Source organism: Scyliorhinus canicula, chromosome 11, assembly GCF_902713615.1.
Source record: "Scyliorhinus canicula chromosome 11, sScyCan1.1, whole genome shotgun sequence".
NCBI classification, from domain to species: Eukaryota; Metazoa; Chordata; class Chondrichthyes; order Carcharhiniformes; family Scyliorhinidae; genus Scyliorhinus; species Scyliorhinus canicula.
In genome coordinates this window covers 49,405,068-49,427,211 of record NC_052156.1, presented here as the reverse complement: position 1 = coordinate 49,427,211, position 22,144 = coordinate 49,405,068, and the positions used below count along the sequence as shown (strand labels likewise).

Here is a 22,144-nt window from a genome sequence, read left to right as displayed (position 1 = left end):
TGTGACGGTGGTGGCATACTTATTTAAGTTAGTCGCTGAGTTCTTAAATATGGACCAATCCAGTGTCTCTAAGCAGTCACGTAAGAGCTCTTCTGTCTCCTCGGACCAGCACTGCACAACCTTCTTAGCTGGATTCTCCCGCTTGAGTTTCTGCTTGTAAGCCGGGAGAAGAAGCACAGTCTTATGGTCTGATTTCCCAAAGTGCGGTCGGAGGATGGAACGGTAGGCGCCCTTGATTTTTGAGTAGCAGTGGTCAAGAGTGTTGTCGCCCCTGGTGGGACAGGAGATGTGCTGGTGGAATTTTGGCAGTACACTCTTGAGGTTGGCTTTGTTGAAGTCTCCGGCCACAATGAACAATGCCTCAGGGTGTTCTGTTTCATAGTTGTTTATGACTGTGTACAGTTCATCCAGCGCCTTCCTCACTTCTGCCTAGGGTGGGATGTAGACCGCTGTGATAATGCCTGAAGTGAACTCTCGTGGAAGATAGTATGGGCGGCATTTTACGGTCAAGTATTCCAGGTCTGGGGAGCAGTAGGTCGCCAGGGTCACCACATCCAAGCACCTGGAGGGGTTGATGAGGAGGCTAACCCCTCCACCCTTCAGTTTGCCTGAAGATGCCGTGCGGTCCGCCCGGTGAATAGAGAAGCCTTCAGGTTGTATGGCACAGTCCGGTGAGGCGGGGGTGAGCCATGTCTCTGTGAAACAGAGCACACAGCAGTCTCTTACTTCCCTCTGAGAGGTAAGTCTGGCGTTAAGTTCATCCAGCTTGTTTTCAATCGCTTGGACGTTTGCCAGGAGTATGCTGGGGAGAGAGGACTTGAAACCGCGTTGCTTCAGTCTAACCTGCAGACCGCTGCGTTTCCCTCGTTTCCTCGGTCGGCGGCTGCTGCTGCTGGATGATCCTGGGATCCGATTTTTCTTGCCCGTGCTAATTTACTTTGTTTAACAGAGAGGTTTGTTTTGTCCTTCATTTAACTATCTCTATGTACATTTTATTGCCCTCTGGATCGGTCTATGATTCCCCCCACTGCCTCCCCTCCCCCCATTGGCTTCAGCACCCTTCCTCTTCTCTTTTGGTTTCCCCACCTTCCTTCCTTCCGTCGTTGCCCCCCCTCCCGGGTTGCACAGTCCTTTGGTTCCTCATCGTCTTTTTTCTTAGCTTACTCCTCGTTGCTGGCCTCGAACAGGTTTTGGAACAGGCCGACGAACTGTCCCCAAGTATCCAGGAAGCCTTCCTCTGGCCCTCGGATGGCGTACTTAATCTTCTCCAGATGGAGAAATTCAGACAGGTCAGCGAGCCAGTCTGCAGCTTTGGGTGGTGCTGCTGATCGCCAGCCGAGCAGGATTCTCCGGCGTGCGATTAGGGAAGCAAAAGCAAGGGCGTTGGTCCCCTTCCCCATGTGTAACTCTGGCAGCTCCGATACCCCAAAGGTTGCCACTATTGGGCATGGCTTCACCCTCACCCCCACAACCTTGGATATTGCCTCGGAGATGGCTGCCCAGAACCCAGCAAGCTTGGGGCAAGCCCAAAACATGTGGGTGTGGTTGGCCGGGCCCCTCTGGCACCGCTCACATTTGTCCTACACCTCCGGGAAGAACCTGCTCGTTCGGGTTCTGGTCAGGTGCGCTCTGTGCATCACTTTGAGCTGCATTAGGCTTAGCATTGCACAGGAGGAGGTGGAGCTCACCCTGCTCAGTGCTTCGCTCCAGAGTCCCCATCCTACGTCTGTCCCCAGTTCGTCCTCCCATTTTTGTCTGGTCAGTTCACCCCACTTAATCTTTTTTTGGACACCAAGGGAAATTTAGCATGGCTAATCCACCTAATCTGCACATCTTTGGACTGTGGGAGGAAACCGGACCACCTGGAGGAAACCAACGCAGACACGGGGAGAACGTGCAGGCTCCGCACAGACAGTGACCCAAGCCGGGAATCAAACCAGCGATCCTGGAGCTGTGAAGCAACAATGCTAACCACTGTGCTATTGTGCTGCCCACAGCTCCTTCTAATCTAATATATGTCATTCTACATCTTGTTTCCTTTCTAAAAAGCACACATTCTCCTTTGCTGAAGAAGTCCATTACGTATCTCATAGTTCCAGTGTCTCGCTCTTTTGCATCTCGTTTCAAAACTCAACATTAGATTTAGCCTTACCAATTCTGGCTTCACCTAATCCTCTCTTACTTTCAAACTTTGTTCTAATTTTAACCTCAGGCAATGTCGTTTGTCTATCTTAATTTCTCCAGAAAAAGGTGAATAGTTTGATTATATGAATCTTGTCAATTCCTCCAGAATCATGAAATCTCCAATTTGGCCAACACAACCTTGAAGCGAATAAGGAATAGGTTTAAAAAAAAAAAAATTGTTTTTATTTTTTTATATAAATTTAGAGTACCCAATTTATTTTTTCCAATTAAGGGGCAATTCTAGCGTGGCCAATACACCTACCCTGCACATCTTTGGGTTGTGAACAAAACCCACGCAAACACGGGGAGAATGTGCAAACTCCACACAAACACTGACCGAGGGCCTGGATTGGCCCTGTACTACCCAAATAGATTTTTATCCTGATTGGACTTTGGATGGGTTGGACAAAGGACTTGATTCTCCGGTCCCCCAGCCACATGTTTCTTTGCAGCACGCTGTTCGCTAGCAGTTGAATCCGCTGCTTCTCAATTGGATTTCCCATTGAAGCCTCTCCATGCTGACGGGAAACATGCAGACGAGGGTACACTGCCAGTGTGAACAGAGAATCCCAACAGCCGGAGAACTCCAGCCAAAGTTTGTTGAGGCTGAAAATTTAGGCCATTTAATCTTGCATTCCTGGCCACTTGTTCCAGACGCTTCACCACTGGGAGCAATTTGCTTCTACCTCTTCTGTTCCATACTTACAAACTTTAAACACTTCCATCATATTAAGAGGACGCCAGAAACAACTCAGCAGGTCTGTGAGCATCTATTAGGAAAGAAACAGCGTTAATGTTTCGAGTCCGCATACTCTTCAACAGAACTGAAAGGAGAGAGAATGTAGAAACTGCAACAAAAAGTGGTGACCTTAAGAACAAAAGACAGATGGCCCATACATTTTTGGGACACTAAAATAAAGGGGTTTAAGGTGGAGGAGGAAGGTCACAATCTTAATTTGCCAAACTCAACGTTAAGTCCCAAGGGCTGCAATCTGCCCAGCTGGAAGATGAGCTTCACTGGAACATTGCAGCGGCCAAGGACGAACATGTGGGCATGACAGCGAGATGCGGAGATAACAGGGAATGCAATGGGGAGGTTGGGGTCATGTTTGCAGACTGAGCGAAGGTTTCCACAAAACGGTCATCTCGCCTGCATTTAGTCTCCCCAATGTAGAGGAGACCAAATCCTTCAATTTGGGGAGCGGGTGGCAAATCGTGCTGGATGCCATATTTGCGCAATTGTTAGCAGATACATGGTGGCTGTGAAGGTGATTAACTCTTATGCTTCTAGCTCCAGTGTGTCTGGAATGGGAGGTTCTGTCTTGCTGAGAGGAGACAACGGGTTTTTCGCTCCGTAGGGCCATTGTCACCTTCCCCAGCTGACACCTTAGGAAACTTGGTAATTTGTTGGACGATAAACTGCAGAGAAGCAGGCTGACCATGATGACTGCATAGAGTCAGAGAGGTCTACAGCACAGAAAATACCCTTCGGGCCATCGCATCTGTGCGGGTCAAAAATAACCACCCAACTATCCTAATCACATTTTTCAGAACTTGGCCCATAGCCCTTGGCAGCACAAGTGCACATTTAAACACTTCTTAAATATTATGAGGGTTCCTGCCTCCACCACCCTTTCAGACAGCGAGTTCCACACTCCCACCACCCTCTGGATGAAAAGGTTTTTCTCACACCCTTCTAAACCTCCTGCCCCTTACCTTAAATCTATATCCCCGGTCGTTGATCCCTCCACCAAGGGGAAATGTTTCTTCCTGTCTACCCTAACTACGCCCCTCATCATTATATATCATGCCCCTCCTCAGTCTCATCTAAATGATCATCCACAACAGCACTCAAACCTTAGATACCTGCTGTTGGTGCTGACGTGGAAGCTGTGATATCAACCATCACATGTTGCATCATACTTGAATCCTCAAGTGTTCATTTGGAGTTGGCCATTACTTTCATGCTGACAAGGGATGGGCTCCAAACACTGTGGAGAGCTTTGTGCCAAGTTGATGCTGGACTCCTCCACACTCCTCTTCATTGACCATAACCCTTATGGCATGCTCCCCAACGTAATCAGTATTCTTCTGTATACCGTCGTCTGAGTGCTGTTCAGTGGAACTCATATGTAGTCTTGTCCTCTGGCGAGCTGGCACCAATGCTGGCCTTGTCCCCTATCGTGGCTCCAGGCCACTTGTACCCATCACATTCAGACCCTGACTCAAATCTATCGTCCGAGATTGTGAAATCAAGTGGTGGTGCTGGATGTTCATCATTACTCCCATCTTGATGTTCCTCCAATGCTTGATCAGGTTGCTCATTTTGGGAATCTGAAAGGGAAAATGCACAAGGGTAAGATTGTGGTGTGGGTAGGTTGGGGGTGGGGTGGGAGGATGGGAAATAAGTGTGTTTGTACGATTTGGAGTTTGTAAACCAGAAGAGAGTATAGGATGGAGGGGAAAGTGGGATGGTGAAAAGCAAGGTTAGGTATGAGCATATCGGGCAGCAAGGTGGCACAGTGGTTAGCGTTGCTGCCTACGGTGCTGAGGACCCGGGTTCGAATCCCGGTCCTGGGTCACTATCCATATGGAGTTTGCACATTCTCCCCATGTCTGTGTGGCTTTCACCCCCAAAACCCAAAGATGTGCAGGTTAGGTGGATTGGCCATGCTAAATTGCCCCTTAATTGGAAAAAATAATTGGGTACTCTTAGGTATGAGGATAACATCACCTCAATGGTTGCAGCCACTCCACTAGGCCTGACTAGGTAAGGGCGGCTCACCATTAAAACATTGTTGAAAACCAACTTCGCTATCAAAATCAAATATTTTAAATCTGGAAATCAATTTAATCACTTGACATAGATAGTCATTCATGCCTTTTGGATAAAACAAATAATCAGAAACATTCTTCTTACATGAACTTTTCTGTGCTTCCTCGACGTAGAGAGTGAGAAAGCTGTAACAAACAGCTAACGAAAAGCAGGGTGACACGGTGGCAAAGTGGTTCGCACTGCCGCCTTACAGCGCCAAGGACCCAGGTTAAATTCTGGCCTTGGGTGACTGTGTGGATTTTGCATGGTCACCCGTGTCTGTGTGGGTTTCCTCCGGGTGCTCTGGTTTCCCCCCACAGTCTATAGATGTCCAGGTTAGGTGGATTGGCCATGCAAAATTGCCCATTAGTCTCCAAAGGTTAGATGGGGTTACGGGGATAGGACGAGGAAGTGGGCCAAATAGCCTCCTTCTGCACTGTAGGGATTCTATGAAACATGTGGTGCATATAATTAGGCACTTGAGTATGGCTGGGAATGTAGTAAACTACTGTTTGGAATATCACATTTCTTAACACACTGAATGGATTATGTTTAAGCTAAACTCAAACAAGGGAGCTATAATAAATCTCTGGTTGAATACCTGCTTCCTGCAAATGCCATCTCTATGGTTTTGAAGGCGTAACCAGCCAATGTTTGTGTTGGATACCTGGAGACGACGGTAACCTTTGAGTCCTTAACAAATGTATCAACCCTGCTTCCACTTCAGAAAGAAATTAAAAACTACATGATCAAAAACCATATGCTGCTCTACCCCCTGGAATTACTCTGCAGAAAATGTGGAAAACTTTGTCTGTCTTCTTTTTATTCAAATCGTTATCAGGTTCGCATTTATAACTAACTAAGGTTAACTATTACCCTCATTTTTTTAAATGGAGACATTTAACACAGCATATAGCAATAGACACTTTAAAATGGTTAATTCCTATGAAGATTTTAAAGTATCTTTGCTGATAATATTTGTGTACGTCGTTATATTTCAAACCAACAGGAATAGACAGTCATTTATATAAATATAGACATAATTTATAAATGCTTAATAACAAGCTGATTCTCTTGTTTTAATTTTGGTTGTTGCATGCAATCATTTTAACAATTTCAATTCTTCTGTTGAATGCTGCTAATTGTTTACTGCAATAATATGCTTATAAAATGATTCAAAATATATTATTAGGAAATTAGTAATGTTTGTTTAAAAAAGGAAACCGGTCTTCATGAGCAATGGTTTGACAAAGTATTTTCCTAGTTTGTCAAAAATCTAATAATTGTGAAAATTACTGAATACTGAGAAGCCGAGATCATAGAATCATAAATCATAGAATTTACAGTGCAGAAGGAGGCTATTCGGCCCATCGAGTCTGCACCAGCTCTTGGAAAGAGCACCCTACCCAAGGTCAACACCTCCACCCTATCCCAATAACCCAGTAACCCCACCCAACACTAAGGGCAATTTTGGACACTAAGGGCAATTTATCATGGCCAATCCACTTAACCTGCACATCTTTGGACTGTGGGAGGAAACCGGAGCACCCGGAGGAAACCCACGCACACACGGGGAGGATGTGCAGACTCCGCACAGACAGTGACCCAAGCCGGAATCGAACCTGGGACCCTGGAGCTGTGAAGCGATTGTGCTATCCACAATGCTACCGTGGAGACGATATTTCAATAGGAGGAGAAACTAGAACCCCAGGTCATAGCCTCAGATTGAAGGAACAATCCTTTAAAACAGAGAGGAGGAATTTCTTCAGCCAGAGGGTGGTGTATCTGTGGAAGGTATTGCCACAGTGGGCTGTGGAGTCCATGTCACTGAGTGTCTTTAAGACAGAGATAAATAGGTTCTTGATTAATAAGGGAATCAGGGATTAAGGGTAGAAGGCAGGAGAATGGGGATGAGAAACATGAGAATGGCGGAGCAGACTTGATGGGCCGAATGCCTAACTCTGCTCCTGTCTTATAGTCTTAAAATGTCATATCGCTTGAGTATGACGAATACGAGGCACAGTTGTTCCAGTTGTTTTCTCTTTGCAGCAACCAAGACAGTGCCTTTTATATGACGTGTCAACTGTAAATATTTAACATTTAATTGCTCCACAGTTATGAATTAGCTAATGGCTACTTCTGTTGTGATGACAGCAAGGATTAACAATGTTATTTTTATAAATGTGTATGGGGAAACAATACAATAAATTGTCCATACAGGTTGAGGTTGTGAGACACATGGGCCACTTAATCCAGACTGAGTGTGGGGTTGAGGGATGTGACAGATGAGGGAAATGCAAAAAGGTATTGTGTATATGGACTTCAGTGGGCCTGTGTACATTGCATACAGGAGATTACTGAATAAGAAGGGAAGGGATTGGATTAAAAACTGATTTGAAGGGACATAAATGAAAATAGATGTTAAGAGAAATTTCTCAGTGGTTAACATTGCCCCACAGACGCTGTTATGTTCACTATTTACATCAATGATATGAGGACCAGTGGATGTGGTGCCCAAGTTTGCAGATGTTGCTAAATCGGGGAATAATTCTGAAAATCAAGGGTATATTGAAGAGATTGTGGAATGAGTAAAATAGTGTCCAACAGAATTCCAATATAAGCAGGTTAGAGGTGGTACAATTGGTTAACAATAAGTATATATGTGTATGTTTTGTAACTTCACCCATTTCATCCAACCTTTATTTTAAACTCACCTTTTTCTATAACCTACATAGATCTTTCAATTTATATATTTTGAACCTAACACCCAGATCTGTCTGTTCTTTCTCCTCATCCAACCTTCCCTATTTAAAATAGATATACTTATTGTTACCCAAATATACCGCCTGACACTTGCTGATGGACCATGTGATTATGATTTTCCCTTTAAGGTTGGTGTTTGGGGGGTGGGTAGCAACAATATGGAAAGAGATGGCTCAACCCAAATCTGTCCATGTGAGTGTTTATTCACCACACGAACAATAATCCTAATTCCACGTTCGTGAAATCTGTGAAAGGAGAAAAATGTGTCTTTTCCTTTAAATGGGACTGCTTAAATACTGTACCCAGTTAGAAACCTGTCTTATCCACCTGTTTCCTCCATCCAGGTATTCACAGTGCACCAACTATCTCTGGTGTGAACCCATTAAATATTGACCTTCCAGAAGATGCAGGAATCCATCATCTACTCACTACAATTACAGCTGCTGTGTCTGCAGGCGATACCTTAGTTGGTGGTCCAGTAATCATTAATGCTGATCCTGCTAAATATCCATTTGATATAATTCCAAATGTAACAAATACATGGGATGTAAGTTTTAGAACACAGTTTGCAGACTTGCTGTGAGTCGGTTATCTTATAAGAATGCAGAATCAATTGTGTAGCCTTCAACAAGCAAAATTTTAAATACATAAAATCGGTTCAGTATCTTTTCAGTAACTGGTCAACACTATAAATACCGAGAAATCTGCATTTTGAAGAAACTAAGTTATGTTTTAATGTTTTTTTTAGTTCAGTAGAGATACCTTGCACAAAGACTAAAAGACCGATAGTGTATCTAATTTTCATAGTTTTTTCACTCTCAGTTTGGATCTCAGTCACGTTCTCAGTCTGATTCTCACTCGGTTCACTCTCCATCTGGAACACTATTCACTCTTGGTCTGGTTCTCAGTCTGATTCTCACTCAGTTCACTCGGTCTGGTTCTCAGTCTGATCAGTCTCGGTCTGTACACTTTCAATCTAGATCTGTGTTTGTTCACTCTTCGTCTGGATTTACCATCTATTCACCACAGACTGGATCTCAGTCTGTTACACACTCTCAGTCTAGCTCTCAGTCTGGTTCTCACTCTGATCACTCTCAGTCTGGTTCTCACTCTGATCACTCTCAGTCTGGTTCTCAATCTGATCACTCTCAGTCTGGTTCTCACTCTGATCACACTCACTCTGTTCTCACTCCGATCACTCTCACTCTGTTCTAAAACTGATCACTCTCAGTCTGGTTCTCAATCTGTTCACTCAGTCTGGTTCTCACTCTGATCACTCTCAGTCTGGTTCTCAGTCTGTTCGCTCTCAGTCTGGTTCTCAATCTGATCACTCTCAGTCTGGTTCTCACTCTGATCACTCTCAGTCTGGTTCTCAATCTGATCACTCTCAGTCTGGTTCTCAATCTGATCACTCTCAGTCTGGTTCTCACTCTGATCACTCTCAGTCTGGTTCTCAATCTGATCACTCTCAGTCTGGTTCTCAGTCTGTTCGCTCTCAGTCTGGTTCTCAATCTGATCACTCTCAGTCTGGTTCTCACTCTGATCACTCTCAGTCTGGTTCTCAATCTGATCACTCTCAGTCTGGTTCTCAATCTGGTCACTCTCAGTCTGGTTCTCACTCTGATCACACTCACTCTGTTGTCACTCTGATTACTCTCACTCTGTTCTCAATCTGATCGCTCTCAGTTTGATTCTCACTCTGATCGCTCTCAGTCTGGTTCTCAATCTGATCGCTCTCAGTCTGGTTCTCAATATGATCACTCTCAGTCTGGTTATCACTCTGATCACTCTCAGTCTGGTTCTCACTCTGATCACTCTCAGTCTGGTTCTCACTCTGATCGCTCTCAGTCTGGTTCTCACCCTGTTCGCTCTCAGTCTGGTTCTCACTCTGATCACTCTCAGTCTGGTCCTCACTCTGATCACTCTCAGTCTGGTTCTCACTCTGATCACTCTCAGTCTGGTTCTCACTCTGATCACTCTCAGTCTGGTTCTCACTTTGATCACTCTCAGTCTGGTTCTCACTCTGATCACTCTCAGTCTGGTTCTCAGTCTGTTCGCTCTCAGTCTGGTTCTCACTCTGTTCCCTCTCAGTCTGGTTCACAATCTGATCACTCTCAGTCTGGTTCTCACTCTGATCACACTCACTCTGTTCTCACTCCGATCACTCTCACGCTGTTCTCAAACTGATCACTCTCAGTCTGGTTCTCAATCTGATCACTCTCAGTCTGGTTCTCAATCTGATCACTCTCAGTCTGGTTCTCAATCTGATCACTCTCAGTCTGGTTCTCACTCTGATCACTCTCAGTCTGGTTCTCACTCTGATCACTCTCAGTCTGGTTCTCACTCTGATCACTCTCAGTCTGGTTCTCACCCTGTTCACTCTCAGTCTGGTTCTCACCCTGTTCGCTCTCAGTCTGGTTCTCACCCTGTTCGCTCTCAGTCTGGTTCTCACTCTGATCGCTCTCAGTCTGGTTCTCACTGAGTTCACTCTCAGTCTGGTTCTCAGTCTGTTCGCTCTCAGTCTGGTTCTCACTCTGTTCCCTCTCAGTCTGGTTCTCAATCTGATCACTCTCAGTCTGGTTCTCACTCTGATCACTCTCAGTCTGGTTCTCAGTCTGTTCGCTCTCAGTCTAGTTCTCACTCTGTTCCCTCTCAGTCTGGTTCTCAATCTGATCACTCTCAGTCTGGTTCTCACTCTGATCACACTCACTCTGTTCTCACTCCGATCACTCTCACTCTGTTCTCAAACTGATCACTCTCAGTCTGGTTCTCAATCTGATCACTCTCAGTCTGGTTCTCACTCTGATCACACTCACTCTGTTGTCACTCTGATTACTCTCACTCTGTTCTCACTCTGATCACTCTCAGTCTGGTTCTCACTCTGATCACTCTCAGTCTGGTTCTCACTCTGATCACTCTCAGTCTGGTTCTCACTCTGATCACTCTCAGTCTGGTTCTCACCCTGTTCGCTCTCAGTCTGGTTCTCACCCTGTTCGCTCTCAGTCTGGTTCTCACTCTGATCACTCTCAGTCTGGTTCTCACTCTGATCACTCTCAGTCTGGTTCTCACCCTGTTCACTCTCAGTCTGGTTCTCACCCTGTTCGCTCTCAGTCTGGTTCTCACTCTGATCACTCTCAGTCTGGTTCTCACTCAGTTCACTCTCAGTCTGGTTCTCAGTCTGTTCGCTCTCAGTCTGGTTCTCACTCTGTTCCCTCTCAGTCTGGTTCTCAATCTGATCACACTCACTCTGTTCTCACTCCGATCACTCTCACTCTGTTCTCAAACTGATCACTCTCAGTCTGGTTCTCAATCTGATCACTCTCAGTCTGGTTCTCAATCTGATCACTCTCATTCTGGTTCTCAATCTGATCACTCTCAGTCTGGTTCTCACTCTGATCACTCCCAGTCTGGTTCTCACTCTGATCACTCTCAGTCTGGTTCTCAATCTGATCACTCTCAGTCTGGTTCTCACTCTGATCACTCTCAGTCTGGTTCTCAATCTGATTACTCTCACTCTGTTCTCAATCTGATCACTCTCAGTCTGGTTCTCACCCTGTTCACTCTCAGTCTGGTTCTCACTCTGATCGCTCTCAGTCTGGTTCTCACTCTGATCACTCTCAGTCTGGTTCACACTCTGTTCGCTCTCAGTCTGGTTCTCACTCTGATCACTCTCAGTCTGGTTCTCACTCTGATCACTCTCAGTCTGGTTCTCACTCTGATCACACTCACTCTGTTCTCACTCCGATCACTCTCACTCTGTTCTCAAACTGATCACTCTCAGTCTGGTTGTCAATCTGATCACTCTCAGTCTGGTTCTCAATCTGATCACTCTCAGTCTGGTTCTCACTCTGATCGCTCTCAGTCTGGTTCTCAATCTGATCACTCTCAGTCTGGTTCTCACTCTGATCACTCTCAGTCTGGTTCTCACTCTGATCACTCTCAGTCTGGTTCTCAATATGATCAATCTCAGTCTGGTTCTCACCCTGTTCACTCTCAGTCTGGTTGTCAATCTGATCACTCTCAGTCTGGTTCTCAATCTGATCACTCTCAGTCTGGTTCTCACTCTGATCACACTCACTCTGTTGTCACTCTGATTACTCTCACTCTGTTCTCAATATGATCACTCTCAGTCTGGTTCCCACTCTGTTCACTCTCAGTCTGGTTCTCACTCTGATCATTCTCAGTCTGGTTCTCACTCTGATCACTCTCAGTCTGGTTCTCACTCTGATCACTCTCAGTCTGGTTCTCACTCTGATCACTCTCAGTCTGGTTTTCACTCTGTTTCCTCTCAGTCTGGTTCTCAATCTGGTCACTCTCAGTCTGGTTATCAATCTGATCACTCTCAGTCTGGTTCTCACCCTGATCGCTCTCAGTCTGGTTCTCACTCTGATCGCTCTCAGTCTGGTTATCAATCTGATCACTCTCAGTCTGGTTCTCACTCTGATCGCTCTCAGTCTGGTTCTCACTCTGATCGCTCTCAGTCTGGTTATCAATCTGATCACTCTCAGTCTGGTTCTCACTCTGATCACTCTCAGTCTGGTTTTCACTCTGTTTCCTCTCAGTCTGGTTCTCACTCTGATCGCTCTCAGTCTGGTTCTCACTCTGATCACTCTCAGTCTGGTTCTCACTCTGTTCTCTCTCAGTCTGGTTCTCACTCTGTTCTATCTCAGTCTGGTTCTCAATCTGATCACTCTCAGTCTGGTTCTCACTCTGATCACTCTCAGTCTGGTTCTCAATCTGATCACTCTTAGTCTGGTTCTCACTCTGATCACACTCACTCTGTTCTCACTCCGATCACTCTCACTCTGTTCTCAAACTGATCACTCTCAGTCTGGTTCTCAATCTGATCACTCTCAGTCTGGTTCTCAATCTGATCACTCTCAGTCTGGTTCTCACTCTGATCACTCTCAGTCTGGTTCTCACTCTGATCACTCTCAGTCTGGTTCTCAATCTGATCACTCTCAGTCTGGTTCTCACTCTGATCAGACTCACTCTGTTGTCACTCTGATTACTCTCACTCTGTTCTCAATATGATCACTCTCAGTCTGGTTCTCACCCTGTTCACTCTCAGTCTGGTTCTCAATCTGATCACTCTCAGTCTGTTTCTTACTCTGATCACTCTCAGTCTGGTTCTCACTCTGATCACTCTCAGTCTGGTTCTCAATCTGATCACTCTCAGTCTGGTTCTCAATCTGATCACTCTCAGTCTGGTTCTCACTCTGATCACTCTCAGTCTGTTTCTTACTCTGATCACTCTCAGTCTGGTTCTCAATATGATCACTTTCAGTCTGGTTCCCACTCTGTTCGCTCTCAGTCTGGTTCTTAATCTGCTTGCTCTGAGCCTTGTTCTCAATTTGTTCTATCTCACTTTGGCTCTCACTCCGATCACTCTCAGTCTGGTTCTCACTCTGATCACACTCAGTCTGGTTCTCACTCTTTTCGCTCTCAGTCTGGTTCTCACTCTGTTCGCTCTCAGTCTGGTTCTCACTCTGATCACTCTCAGTCTGGTTCTCAATCTGATCACTCTCAGTCTGGTTCTCAATCTGATCACTCTCAGTCTGGTTCTCACTCTGATCACTCTCAGTCTGGTTCTCACTCTGTTCTCTCTCAGTCTGGTTCTCACTCTGTTTGCTCTCAGTCTGGTTCTCACTCTGTTCTCTCTCAGTCTGGTTCTCACTCTGTTTGCTCTCAGTCTGGTTCTCACCCTGTTTGCTCTCAGTCTGGTTCTCACTCTGTTCTCTCTCAGTCTGGTTCTCACTCTGTTTGCTGTCAGTCTGGTTCTCACTCTGTTCGCTCTCAGTCTGGTTCTCACCCTGTTCGCTCTCAGTCTGGTTCTCACCCTGTTCGCTCTCAGTCTGGTTCTCACCCTGTTCGCTCTCAGTTTGGTTCTCAGTCTGTTCGCTCTCAGTGTGTGTCTAACACTTCTCACTCTACATCTGGTTCTCAGTCTGTTTGCTCTCAGTTTAGCTCTCAATCTATGCAGTGAGTCTGTGAGGAAGGATAGACAGTTGATATGGCAAACTTTCACTCAGTAGAATGGGTTAAAGTGTGTCTGTTTCAATGCAAGGAGTGTCCGGAATAAGACATGGATTTCACAGGGGCAGGAATGGTTGTTAAATGTTCCGGGGTTTAGATGTTTTCAGAAGAATAGGAGGGAGGTAAAAGAGGATGGGGAGTGGGACTGTTAATTAGAGAGTGCACCACAGCTGCAGAAAAGGAGGTAGTCGAGGGTTTGTCTACTGAGTCAGTATGGGTGGAAGTCAGAAACAAGAAAGGAGCAGTCACTTTATTGGGAGTTTTCTATAGACCCCCCAGTAGCAGCAGAGAGATGGAGGAACAGATTGGGTGGCAGATCTTGGAAAGGTGCAGCAGTAACAGAGTTGTTATCATGGGTGACTTCAACTTCCCTAATATTGACTGGAATCTCCTTAGTGCAAATGGTTTGTGTTGGAACCAACAATTCTACGGCACATGCTTGTAGGATTAGAATAGCGGCTTTAATATACTTACAACAGAGCCAGCCTGTTAGCCGTTGAAATTTCGGTGAACTGGCTGGCCGACCCTGTGGCACGGATCTTTATACAGCAGCTCCAGGGGGAGGAGTCCTGGGTGGAGCCAAGGGACGAGCCCAGTACAAACTCCCACGTACTCCCAGAGCTACTCCCCCTGGTGGTCAGGTAGTGCGACTGCACTTACAATATTGATACATATATATACAGATTATAATACCGTGTGAATCTCATTCACCACATTCACCCCCTGTGAAAAAATCGAGTCCGGCGGGGGTGGTGGCTCACAGAGTTAGCCTGTCCGGTGGACGAATTGTTCGTTTTGAATTGCGGAGCACCGGGGTTGCAGCCTCTTGCGGTGGCTGGGTGGGTGTTGAGAGCTGGGATACGATGGCAGACTCCGGGGCGGGTCTCGTCCAAACTTCATACACCTCTGGCTCGACGGAGACTGGGGGCGCTGGGGGCGGACTGGTTCTGGCGCGTGGAACCGGTGGGGCGAGCTTGCGGAATCGGGGGCGCGAGGGGGCAGCAGCATAGGGAATGGGGTAAGGGGTTCCTCAGTGGGGGTGGGGGGGGGGGGCTGGATCCAGCGGGTGCCAGGTCCCGAAGGGATACTGTGTCCTGGCGACCGTCCGGGAACTCCACGAATGCGGACTGTGGGTTGGATGGTGGAGGCGCACCTTTTCAACAAGGGGGTCAGTTTTGTGCCTCCTGACGTGCTTCCTCAGGAGAACCGGGCCTGGTGTCCTCAGTGAGACCCCCGTGGTAGTGGAGCGGAGTGGCCCTTTGAAATCGATCGCAAGGCATTCAAAGGGCCTAGAAGCCTTGACCAGGTGGGCCCTGTCTGGTCTATAGAAGTGCGGTTTGCACTCTGCACAGATCGGGCAGTCCCTGGTGACCGCTTTTACCTCATAATTGGAGAAAGGCAGTGTGTTGTTCCTCGTGTCTTAATAAAGCTCGTAGTCTCAAATGTGGAGAAGATGCTTCATTGTGAATTCGTTCTCTCTTCAGATCGTTACCTACGGCTACCTCAAGTGCTACTAGCTGGTGTGTCTGTCCTGCTACAAGTTCTGCCTTCTGTGAAGTGTGTCCTCACTTCCTGTCCTGGTCTATTTATATGGCTCTCCCGTGCTCCCTCTAGTGTTTGCTCAGTTGTATTGCATCTAGTTAACTTGTGATCACCACATCCCCCTTTTTCTCTTTACATATTTTCTGTACATCGTTAAAGAAAATTGTACATCCTGTCCCGGTGTATTTATAGCTCTCCCTCTAGTGTTTGCTCAATTGTATTGTATCTAGTCAATCTACGATCACCACATCCCCCTTTTTCTCTTTACATATTGTCTGTACATCGTTAAAGAAAATTATACAAAACAGTTACTTATGATATGCGTATCTATACAAGTGATGGTGCTATTGCATATTTTTTTACAAAGCCAATGTATTTATGAGTCCAATCTTAATAAAACATTTATGAGTCCACACTTGATGAATTTGTTCAGTTTTTTTTTCTTTTTGTTGTTGATGACGTGGTGATATTGATATTGCAACTCCGTTGTGAATGTTGTTGGTGTTCCTTGTTATTTTAAGTACCCAATGCGTCATCCCGAGGTGTTTGCATGGTCACATCACTGATGTTGACTGGCATGGACTTTTTTCTGTGCTTGTGGTATTGATTTATTATCTCATCCGCCTTGGATGCTGGTGTGCTTGCTTGTTCTGGAGCAGATGTGAGTTTGTGTGATTCGTTGTCATCCCATGACATGTGTGTAGTCTTGTTATCTTTTTGCAGTGTGCTGTGGCATTGTCCTTCATGTGCCGAGTTGTACCATTGTGTACAAGTCGTTGTTTCATTGCTGTTGTTTCTGTCGTTCCTGTCTTTGTTGTTTTCGTTGCCGTACTTGTTGCTGTTTTTGTCGTTTCTGTCTTTGGTGTTGTCGCCGTCGTTGTTCCTGACTTTGTTGTTTTCGTTGCCGTTCTTGTTGCTGTTCTTGTCGTTTCTGTCTTTGGTGTTGTCGCTATCTTTGTTCCTGACTTTGTTGTTTTCGTTGCCGTTCTTGTTGTTTCTGTCTCTGTCGTTGTCTCTATCTTTGTGCCTGACTTTGTTGTTTGTCTTGTCGCGCTTCATGTTGCTTTTGTTCTTGCTGTTGTTGTTCTCGTTTCTGCTGTGCTTCTTGCTATTGTTGTTTTTCTTGTTATACTCTATGAGTGTCCCGTGTGGATAATTTGAGTCATTGAGCATTTCGTCTCGCGAGTGGTGCGAATGATCTGATGTTGCATCGGTGCTGGTGACATCAATCATTTGTGGAGGATTTGATTCCTCATCTTTGCTTTCTTGGTGCTCCTCTTCTGGAGTCAAATTCTTCTCGATTTCATTTGACGCGGTGTCTCTGGATTCTTGGCGCTCCTCTTCTGGATTCAAAAACGTCATGATTACAATTGATGTGGTGTCTGTGGACCCTTGGCGCTCCTCTTCTGGAGTCAAAATCTGCATGATTTCAGTTGACGTGGTGTCTCTGGACTCTTGGTTCTCCGCTTCTGGAGTTAAAATCTTCATGATTTCTGTTGATGTTGTCTCACTGGACTCCAGGTGCTCCTCTTCTGAAGTCAAAATCTGCATGGTTTCTTTTGGCGTGGTCTCTCTGGACTCCAGGTGCTCCTCTTCTGGAGTCAAAATCTGCATGTTTTCTTTCAGCGTTGTCTCTCTGGACTGTTGGGTGGCCCGACTCTGTGCTTCTGTACAGACAAGCTGAGAACTGTCAGTCTCGCTGTGATCCTGTACGTCGAGTGTGATCACCTTGTCACTGTTTTCGCTCTGTGCTTCTGTACAGACAAGCTGAGAACTGTCAGTCTCGCTGTGATCCTGTACGTCGAGTGTGATCACCTTGTCACTGTTTTCGCATGCAGTAGGTAGAGGTACATTGTCTTCTTCTTGTTCATGTGAGCTTGTTAGACTTTCATAGTCTGCTTGTGGTTGCTCAGATACGGCGGGTTGACCTTCATGGTCTTGTTCATGCATGGTGTCAGTGGTTAGATGTACGTTGTCTTCTTCTTGTTCATGTGAGCTTGGTAGACTTTCATAGTCTGCTTGCGGTTGCTCAGATACAGCGGGTTTACCTTCATGGTCTTGTTCATGCATGGTGTTTGCCAGGGAGTGTTTGCTTGCATCCCTGTTGGAGTCTTTCATCACTCGCACTGTGGAGCCTGTCATCGCTCGCTCTGTGGAGTCTTTCTGTGCTCTCTGTGTGGCGTCGTCTTCGTCTTGGGTATTGCTGTCATCCAATGTATCGACGAGCTGCCATGGCATCATGGTGTTGGATTCATCTGCCACGAGTAGATTCGTGTTGAGCTTTGCAACGGTGTCGCTGATGCTGTGATCAGCATATCCAAATAACTCAGCCATCTCTGAGTAGTATTCTTTGAAACCCAAATCATCTTGGTTGGCTTCTTCTACCACGAGTTGATTCGTGTTGAACTTTGCGACCTTGTCGCTGATGCTGTGATTAGCATATCCGACTGACTCAGCTATGTCTGAGTAGTATTCTTCGAAAACCAAATCATCTTGGTTGGATTCTTCTACCACGACTTGATTCGTGTTGAACTTTGCGACCGTGTCGCTGATGCTGTGATAAGCATATCCGACTGACTCAGCCATGTCTGAGAGGTAATCTTCGAAAAACAAATCATCTTTTGTTGTTTCGGAATTCTTTTTGTTCTCTTCACTTTGGGTGGTGCAGACTGCTTTTTTCAGGGTGTTGTGCGAGTTATTTTTAACTGCTGGTTTAAGTTCAGGCGTTTTTCTGTGTTCTGAGGCAAGAAAATTTGCTTTTACCACTTTAAGTGTCTTGTTTTCAATTTTCGGGCATTTCCCTTTTAAGTGGGCATGGTCGGGATGCTCAGACGTCATGACGTCACGCGTAGGAATGAATTGCGCACGCGCAAATCGGCCTTCCTCCTTCACTGTGCAGTTTTGTGTCCATTGCGCATGCGCGGCTTGCGCATGCGCATAACGATCCGCGACCAAAACTTTTTGAGGCTGCGCATGCGCGGCTTGCGCATGCGCATAACGATCGGCACCGCGACCTTTTTTAAATTGCGCATGCGCGGCTTCCGGTTCCGGCGCATGCGCAGACGCAATTTGTAGTTTTTTGCTTGCCCGAGACTGCAAAATGTGCTCCGACGCCATTTTATCGCGGATTTCAGCGTTTTTTCTTCCTAAAAGTTGTAAGTTACCTTTTCTTTCCGATCTGGACTGGATTTCAGCGTTTTGGCTTTGTGAAAAATTCATGTTATTTCTTCTTTTTGATCTGTACTTTTCATTCGCGATTTCTTGTTCTTTTCGTGATTTTTTTAGCTTTGCATCACTCAGTCTCTGTGCAGTTTGGCCTCTGAGCATGCCTTGCTGTGCAAATTCCTTACAGTACTCTTCAAATTTGTTTAGTATCGTTTGTAAGCTGTTTCTGTCTTCACCTTTTGAGTATTTAAATCCATTATAAACTTTCGTAGCTTCATGTCCTTCGATGAGAATTGCTATTTTAATTTCGTCTGAGGCTGCTTCTGCATCATATGCTATGATACCGATATCGAACCATTGTTTAAACCCTTTCCAGACACTTTTTACATTTCCAGTCGTGTCCAGCTGAAGTGTGAATCCAAGGCACGTCCTCCCATCAGCGGTGTCTTCCCAAGTCGAATGTCCAGTAGGAGATTTCCATGCCATTTTGTTCTTTCTGTGTCTGCCACTGAGTTGTCCTATAGTAAGCGTCTGAAGCCACTCCTGGGTACCATGTGTTGTTCCTCGTGTCTTAATAAAGCTCGTAGTCTCAAATGTGGAGAAGATGCTTTATTGTGAATTCGTTCTCTCTTCAGAGCGTTACCTACGGCTACCTCAAGTGCTACTAGCTGGTGTGTCTGTCCTGCTACAAGTTCTGCCTTCTGTGAAGTGTGTCCTCACTTCCTGTCCTGGTCTATTTATATGGCTCTCCCGTGCTCCCTCTAGTGTTTGCTCAGTTGTATTGCATCTAGTTAACTTGTGATCACCACAGGCAGGTTTCGGGCTCTGATGTAGTGGGCGAGCCGGGTGACCCCTGGATGGCAGAGGTCCACGTGGATGGCTTTCAGACGGCTGATCTGCGCGCTGGCGCATGTCCCACGGGATAGGGCATCTGAGGGCTCGTTGAGCTTCCCCGGTCGATATTTAATATCATAACTATAGGTGGGGAGTTCGATCCTCCACCGAAGGATTTTAACATTTTTTATTTTGCCCCTTTGCGAGTTATCAAACATAAAGGCAACTGATCGTTGGTCGGTGATGAGGGTGAACCTCCTACCTGCGAGGTAGTGCCTCCAGTGATGAACAGCCTACACGATGGTTTGCGCTTCCTTCTCGACAGAAGAGTGTCGGAGTTCTGAAGCGGATAGGGTACAGGAGAAAAATGCAACGGGCCTCCCTGCCTGATTTAAAGTGGCTGCTAGAGCTACCTCTGAGGCATCGCTCTCAACCTGAAAGGGAGTGGATTCATCCACCGCCCGCATGGCTGCTTTGGCGATGTCCTCCTTGATGCAGCTGAAGGCCTGGCGCGCCTCAGCAGACAGGGGAAATCGTGTGGCCTTAAAGAGTGGGCTGGCTTTGTCCGCATATTGGGGGACCCACTGGGCGTAGTATGAAAAGAACCCCAAGCACCGTTTGAGGGCCTTGGGGCAATGAGGGAGGGGGAGTTCCTCGTCCATCCTCCTCCTCCTTCCATACGGTCCTGGTCTGGGCCCAGGACTCCATTCTCCATGACGTAGCCGAGGATGGCCAGTCTGTTTGTGCGGAAAACGCATTTCTCCTTGTTATAAGTGAGGTTTAATTTCTGAGCCGTCTGGAGAAAACGGTGGAGGTTGGCGTCGTGGTCCTGCTGGTCATAGCCGCAGATGGTAACATTATCCAGATACGGAAACGTGGCCCGCAGCCCGTACTGGTCTACCATTCGGTCCATTGCTCGTTGGAACACCGAAACCCCGTTAGTGACGCCGAAAGGGACGCGGAGGAAATGGAAGAGGCGGTCATCGGCCTCGAATGCCATGTAGTGGCAGTCCTCCGGGCGGATTGGGAGCTGGTGGTATGCAGACTTCAGATCCACCGTGGAAAATAGCCGATATTGGGCGATCTGATTAACCATGTCTGCAATTCTGGGGAGGGGATACGCGTCTAGGAGCGTAAAGCGATTTATGGTCTGGCTATAGTCGACGGCCATGCAAAATTTTTCCCCGGTCTTGACGACCACCACCTGAGCTCTCCAGGGACTATTACTGGCCTCTATGATCCCCTCACTGAGCAGCCGTCGGACCTCCGATCGGATAAAGACCCTATCCTGTAGGCTGTATCGCCTGCTGCGAGTAGCTAATGGTTTGCAATCTGGAGTGAGATTGGCGAAGAGAGGAGGGGGGGGGCGATGCGCAGTGTGGCTAGGCTGCAGATAGTGAGTGGGGACAGGGGCCCGCCGAAGCTGAGGGTGAGGCTCTTGAGGTTGCACTGGAAACCCAGGCCTAATAAGAGTGGCGCGCAGAGGTCAGGCAGGACATAAAGTTTAAATTTTGACTAACTAGCGCCTCGAATTGTGAGCGTAGCAACGGTGCGTCCTTGGATTTGGACTGAGTGGGAGCCCGAAGCGAGGGCGATAGTTTGGCTCACAGGAAAAATAGGAAGCGAACAACGTCTTACCAGCTCTGGGTGTATAAAGCTCTCGGTGCTCCCGGAGTCAAAGAGGCATGGCGTGCTGTACCCGTTGATCTGGACCTCTGCCATCAAACCTCGTAGGTGCTTGGGGCGGGATTGATCTAGGGTGACCGCGTTGAGTTGCAGGCCGCGTGATGAGTGCCCGGGAAAGTCGTAGTCTTCCGAGTGGGTGTCCAGTCGAGTAGATGCCGGTACGTTCTGGCGAGCTTGATGCAGGATCGCTGCGCTGTGTTGCAGGCTGCGTGATGGGAGCCCGGGGAAGTCGTAGTCTTCAGATGAGCTTTCTGAGCATGCCGATGCAGATAGGGCCTGTGGATCGCACGTGGTGAGCGGCGAGGAAGATGGCGGCTCCCATGAGTCGCACGTGGCCGGCCGCATGGTGGGGGTTTGCCAAGATGGCGGCCCCCATGGATCGCACGTGGCGGGAGAGGGCGGAGTCGGGGCATAGGCTGCAGCGTTTCGGGCCCCGCGGGCCCGCTTGTGTTGGGAATGATTTGTTCTCTCTACTGGGGAGTTAGATACTGGGGCCCTTTTCGCGAGGCACACTCTGGCATAGTGGCCTTTCTTCCCGCAGCTGCTGCAGGTCGCGGATCGGGCTGGGCAGTGCTGCCGCGGGTGCTGGCTTTGGCCACAGAAATGGCAGGCTGGGGCAGCTGAGTAGCTGGCTGGAGCAGCTGAGTAGCTGGCTGGGGCAGCAGAGTAACTGGCTTTGGCAGCGCGGTAGCTGGGGGGCCGTGCGGCACAGGCCTGGGGGGATTGTTGGTCGGGGGTCCACGATGAGGTCGCGGGGTCCGCGGGAAATGACGTGAGGCTGCAGAAGGAGACTTCCATAGTGGTAGAAGACTCCACAGTAGTATCTAATTCCTGGGCCCTCTTTTCTAGCAGTCTTTGGCGCACATAGTTAGACCTAAGGCCCGCTACGAAAACGTCCCGCACAGCAAGCTCCCTATGTTCAGCCGCGGTAACGGCTTGATAATTACAGTCATTGGAAAGATTGTTCAGTTCCCGTACAAACACGGCTAGCGTTTCTGTAGGCCACTGACGGCGAGTCGTAAACACGTGGCGTGCATAAACCTCGTTAATGGGCCTAACGTACATTTTGTCCAATATCGCCAGCGCTGCGGTGTAAGAACCGGCATGGTTTAGCTATGT

At 47.2% G+C, this 22,144-nt stretch overlaps 1 protein-coding gene across 1 annotated transcript in view; it reads left to right on the top strand.

Moving 5' to 3' along the window:
• The first annotated feature begins 5,697 nt into the window (after positions 1-5,697).
• LOC119973755 (cadherin-related family member 3-like) overlaps positions 5,698-22,144 on the top strand; it is a 109,683-nt gene continuing 93,236 nt past the window's right edge. The window contains exons 1-2 of the mRNA XM_038812180.1: positions 5,698-5,840; positions 8,107-8,309. Of these exons, the coding sequence (XP_038668108.1) occupies positions 5,795-5,840; positions 8,107-8,309 (249 nt within the window). The 5' untranslated portion in view covers positions 5,698-5,794. The remainder of the gene's footprint in view (positions 5,841-8,106; positions 8,310-22,144) is intronic.